Source organism: Oncorhynchus clarkii, chromosome 13 (genome assembly GCF_045791955.1).
Source record: "Oncorhynchus clarkii lewisi isolate Uvic-CL-2024 chromosome 13, UVic_Ocla_1.0, whole genome shotgun sequence".
Lineage (NCBI taxonomy): Eukaryota > Metazoa > Chordata > Actinopteri > Salmoniformes > Salmonidae > Oncorhynchus > Oncorhynchus clarkii.
This window is the reverse complement of record NC_092159.1, coordinates 37,092,119-37,098,118: the sequence shown is the minus strand read 5'-3', so window position 1 is coordinate 37,098,118 and position 6,000 is coordinate 37,092,119. Positions and strand designations below refer to the sequence as shown.

At 43.0% G+C, this 6,000-nt stretch overlaps 1 protein-coding gene across 1 annotated transcript in view; it reads right to left on the bottom strand.

Annotated features, from left to right (window-relative positions):
- Nucleotides 1-882: 882 nt before the first annotated feature.
- Nucleotides 883-6,000, bottom strand: part of LOC139364621 (sterile alpha motif domain-containing protein 14-like) — a 32,790-nt gene continuing 27,672 nt past the window's right edge. Inside the window, exon 10 of the mRNA XM_071101511.1 lies at nt 883-3,774. Coding sequence (XP_070957612.1) covers nt 3,610-3,774 — 165 coding nt within the window. The 3' untranslated portion in view covers nt 883-3,609. The remainder of the gene's footprint in view (nt 3,775-6,000) is intronic.

Below are 6,000 nucleotides of genomic sequence, written 5' to 3'. Positions count from 1 at the left end.
TCGCAGACTGGGTCGCAGGGCAGTATTCCAACATGATAACGACCCCAAACACACCAAGACGACCACTGCCTTGCTAAAGAAGCTGAGGGTAAAGGTGATGGACTGGCCAAGCATGTCTCCAGACCTTAACCCTATTGAGCATCTGTGGGGCATCCTCAAACGGAAGGTGGAGGAGTGCAAGGTCTCTAACATCCACCAGCTCCGTGATGTCATCATGGAGGAGTGGAAGAGGACTCCAGTGGCAACCTGTGAAGCTCTGGTGAACTCCATGCCCAAGAGGGATAAGGCAGTGCTGGAAAATGATGGTGGCCACACACAATATTGACACTTTGGGCCCAATTTGGACATTTTCACCTAGGGGTGTACTCACTTTTGTTGCCAGCGGCTGTGTGTTGAGTTATTGAGGGAACAGCAAATTGACACTGTTATACAAGCTGTACACTCACTACTTTATAGTGTAGCAAAGTGTCATTTCTTCATGAAAAGATATTCAAATATTTACAAATATGTGAGGGGTGTACTCACCTTTGTGATATTTGTGATATTTGTGATACTGTATATGCCATTTATCACTCGCTTTTATCCAAAGCGATTTAGTCAAAACACTCATACAGGAGTCCTGCAGGGAATCCTACACAATTTCTTCACAAAGACATGACTGTTTTGTAAGGTTTCCTCACCTATTTCCATTGCTCGTTGATACAATGCATTCTGAGTGAGGCCTAGCCATTGTTATGTTGTTGAAATGTTATCCAAAAGCCAATCCACCTGCTTCCATTATACCTGGAGAATGAGTAGAAATGCATACATAGTACAAAAAGTAACCAACACACTCTGTCAATAGCACAGTAGGATAGATGTAATGATACAAAAATAAATACATTTATTTTATAATGCTTTATTTGATCAATTATTTTATTTGGACGCGTTTTAAGAACGCATACGACAACTTAATTATTTAAATCGCAGATGTAAATATTCTACATGCAAATCCGTACCGTGCCAACAAACGATCTCGTAGCACTTCAATGCAACCTGTTGAACTTTGACCCTAAGTGTCTAATCCTCAGTGTGAATTACTTCAGTCCTGGGATTCTGGATGTGTGGATGTCATGTACACACACACACAAGTGCACTAAAATATGCTATGCTCCTTTTTGTGTACATAGGAATGCACTTTGTATTGCTGACATCAGTCACATGTTTAAGACACAGGTGCAGTGTGGGTAATAGGGTTTTGAGGAGGGGGTGTTCTATGGTCCATCTGGATCATCAGGGTTCTAAATTGTTCTGTATGAGTTTTTATCTACAGGCGAGGACACTGGGATTAGTGGGATATGGACACCTCCAAGTGTGATTGCGGGATCATTAGAAATGCGCACAGATGTGACGTGTTTCTTTGCCGTTATCTTGGTGTTTACAGAGACAATGTTAAAAGACATTTCAAGGTTACAAGGTAATACACAAGAAAAAGCAATGACTCGCGCCAGTCAAAGTGTCGTTACTTGACTAAAGCAATCAGAGCCGTTTGGCGAAACTCCACCTGTTCTCAGTCGGTATATTGGCTCTGTCGTTCTGGTGAGCTTTTACTAGAGGCATCAAAGCTCTGCATTCTCTCTCTCTTTGGGTGGATGTGTGTATGGACTTCAAGTCTTGTTTCGTGGTGGAGAACTGATACACTATCAACAGGAGCTTCCAGATCCTCCTTTCTCTCATCCTGTTCTCTTTTTAACATACAGTGTGTTCTTGATCTTTTACTGTGCTGTGTAAACCAAGAACTCCAGAATGTTGACTTTGTAACGTGACGTGTATAAAGTGCCATTGTAAAACCAGATGAACCAAGTGCTACTTTGTGTATGTTTTGTTATAGTCAAATCCTACCAATTTTGAATTGGATAAACCTTTTATTTTGATTTGGACTAAATTGTTATTTTGAGTTGGGGTTCGGGTTCTAACCACACCCCCGATGTATCAGATGCGTCGCATATCAGTTGTACAAAGCGAGTGTGAATCAGCCCACATGTTGAACTGAGAGACCATAGATGAGAGACCAGAAGCAGCAGAAGTTTGGGAGTGCTGACATGCATTCTGCATTTTAAAACATATTTAATACATATTTCCATTTGACAACAGGAGTTGAAAATAAATGGGCGGACGGAAATCAAGAAACGAGTCCTAAGGATCGTGTATGTGTAAAACCTGGAGCTAATGTCCGTGTCTTCTGACCACAAACCAGTCCAAGAATTCAGTATGAAAACTGGGCAAAGTGGGAATACGGTTTGGATAGTATACAGGGCCCTGAATCCTCCAAAGAGGATCGATGTGTCTTTGTCTTGTTCCAGCAGGATACAAAAACTTCAGAGTCGCTCAAGACAAAAACATCTAAGATGACGATTGGTGCAACGCGGGAGTAGAGACAGAAGATTGACAACACCCCGAATTCTAAAAGTGGCCACCTCAGAAGACTCCTTTTTCAGGAGAGCCAGTCCCATCCCCATACAGTCGTTACCAAAGAAATTACCTCAGATAGCACATATGCACACACAAACAGACAGTATATCGTACGTCACAAACATGCACGTACACCACAAACATACAGTATTTATAAATACGCTCAAAAATCACATCGGTCTCATCAGCATCTTATCTTGACAATGTCCTGGACAAATCTTCATGTTACTTCAAGTTTAACTCCAGTCCACTGACAGTGGCTTACAGAGTATTGATGCATACTACAATATGAATGTGGTTGGGTGTTACGTGCTTGTGGTTATGAGATTTTTTAAATAAAAGCTAAATTCTGTGATTATATTCTTCGTAAAATAAATAAATGCAAATTTCTGTAATTAGATTATTTCGATAACTCAGACCATGGGTTAGGTTTTATAGAGTGTAATGTGCTGTATGAGAGTACAGTCAAAAGTTATAGGAAAAGTATGACTTTGTCAATGCATTGAATGCGTGTAGAAGTCAGATATAACACACATTCATTTCGAGTAACAAAATATTCGTCATTTTCCGCAAGGGTGGATAACCTCACTGATTGACAAAGAAGAACACATCTGTCATAGCCAGGAAGAATGAGACATCTGAACCCCAATATGGGCGGGACCTATCATGTTGCGTCAACCACTGATTGATTGGTCTCAAACATGGGTTCTTACGCTTTTTCACCTCTGGACCCAAATTAGAAATTGACAGTCCTGCCGTGACCCAAATTGTCCCCCAACTACCCAAATGAAGAATAAATAGTGTGTGATTGTAGATGTATTCTCATACCTCGCGACCCACCTCTCACATGCCCACTTTGGGTTCCGACCTTGGTCTAAAATAAAGCCGTTCGACAAGAAGTTAATGGAGCTTTCATTCTGTTATTGATCACGTGTCAGTGATTGACAACACACTGTCCCGCCCATCACAGGGTTCAAAGCCTCACATCCAAACCAGAGGTACAGTACAAAAGTCTATGCGCAAATTCCAAGGTTTTGCACAAAACTCCACTTAGCATCAATGCTATCATGATAATGTGAAAGTTGGAGATGGTGCACCAGCACCAGTTTCTAGTCAGGAGTATTTCTGTGGTAATTTAGCGCCATCTGGTGGTTATGTCTAGCTTGTGTTTAGCTTGCGTAGTTCCCGTTCCTTTTTGCGCTGTTTCTCTTTCTGGCGATCCAGTTTGTCCAGGGCCTTGCGCTCCTTTTCCGCTGCTGCGTGAATGTCTCTGATCCGCCTTTTCAGTGCACTGCGGTCCGTCGAACTGTTCACTCCCAGACCCTGAGAATGAAATATAATAAAATATTAAATTTATTTTGTCACGTGCGCCAAATAGAACAGGGGTTGACTTCACCGTGAAATGCTTACGTACAAGCCCTTAAACAACAAAGAGTTAAAAGGGAAGAACATTTTGTTAAATAAAAAAAGGTAGTTAGCTATAATACTTCACAATAAAATAACGAGGCTGTACAAGGTGCACGGGTACCAAGTCAATGTGCAGGTGTATTTATTTTACCGTTATTTTACCAGGTAAGTTGACTGAGAACACATTCTCATTTACAACAACAACCTGGGGAATAACCAACTGTAAACTGGGGATGAGGTGACCATGATGGTAAGCAGGCCAGATTGGGAATTTAGCCAGGACTCCAGGGTTAACACCCCTACTCTAACGATAAGTGCCATGGGATCTTTAGTGACCACAAAGTCAGGACGCCCCTTTAACGTCCCATCCAAAAGACAGCACCCTACAGTACACAGGACAATGTCTGCCCTGGGGCATTGGGATATATTTTTTTAGACCAGAAGGAAAGGATGCCTCCTACTGGCCATCCAACACCATTTCCAGCAGCATCTGGTCTCCCATCCAGGGACCACCCAAGACCAACCTTGCTCAGCTTCAGAAGCAAGCCAGCAGTGGGATGCAGGGTGGTATGCTCTGGTAATTGGGTAGGAGGTAATTGAGGTGCGTAAAAAATAAACGTCTCACTGTCAACTGCATTTATTTTCAGCAAACTTAACATGTGCAAATATTTGTATGAACATAAGATTCAACAACAGACAAACTGAACAAGTTCCACAGACATGTGACTAACAGAAATTGAATAATATGTCCCTGAACAAAGGGGAGGGTCAAAATCAAAAGTAAGTACCTGGTGTGGCCACCAGCTGCATTAAGTACTGCAGTGCATCTCCTCCTCATGGACTGCACCAGATTTGCCAGTTCTTGCTGTGAGATGTTACCCCACTCTTCCACCAAGGCACCTGCAAGTTCCCTGACATTTCTGGGGGGAATGGCCCTAGCCCTCACCATCCGATCCAACAGGTCCCAGACATGGTCAATGGGATTGAGATCCTGGCTCTTCGCTGGCCTGTGACACACCGCCCCAGACTATGACGGACTCTCCACCTCCAAATCGATCCCGCTCCAGAGTACAGGCCTCGGTGTAACGCTTATTCCTTGGACGATAAACGCGAATCAGACCATCACCCCTGGTGAGACAAAACTGCAACTTGTCAGTGAAGAGCACTTTTTGCCAGTCCTGTCTGGTCCAGCGAGAGTGGGTTTGTGCCCATAGGCAACATTGTTGCCGGTGATGTTTGGTGAGGACCTGCCTTACAACAGGCCTACAAGCACTCAGTCCAGCCTCTCTCAGCCTATTGTGGACAGTCTGAGCACTGACGAAGGGATTGTGCGTTCCTGGTGTAACTCGGGCAGTTATTGTTGCCATCCTGTACCTGTCCCGCAGGTGTGATGTTCGGATGTACCAATCCTGTGCAGGTGTTTCACGTGGTCTGCCACTGCGAGGATGATCGGTGGCCGTCCTGTCTCCCTGTAGCGCTGTCTTAGGTGTCTCACTGTACGGACATTGCAATTTATTGCCCTGGTCACATCTGCAATCCTCATGCCTCCTTGCAGCATGCCTAAGGCACATTCACGCAGATGAGCAGAGACCCTGGGCATCTTTATTTTGGTCTTCTTCAGAGTCAGTAGAAAGGCCTCTTTAGTGTCTTAAGTTTTCATAATCGTGACCTTAATTGCCTACCATCTGTAAGCTGTTAGTGTCTTAACGACCGTTCGCAGGTGCATGCTCATTAATTGTTTATGGTTCATTGAACAAGCATGGGAAACAGTGTTTAAACCCTTTTCAATGAACATCTGTGAAGTTATTTGGATTTTTACGAATTATCTTTGAAAGACAGGGTCCTGAAAAAGAGACATACATTTTTTTGCTGAGTTTGTGTATGTAGGCTTTGGTGTCAAGTACTTTAAGTAAGACCCTGGGCATCATTATTTTGGTCTTCTTCAGAAATAAAGAAAATATTGTACTTTTTACTCCACACATTTTCCCTGACAACCTAAAGTACTTGTTACATTGGGAATGCTTAGCAGGACAGGTCAAATGGTCAAATTCGTGAACTCAAGATAACACGTGGTCATCCCTACGGCCTCTGGCAGACGTACAAAACACAAAAGCATCTTTTGTAAATAATGTCTGAGTGTTA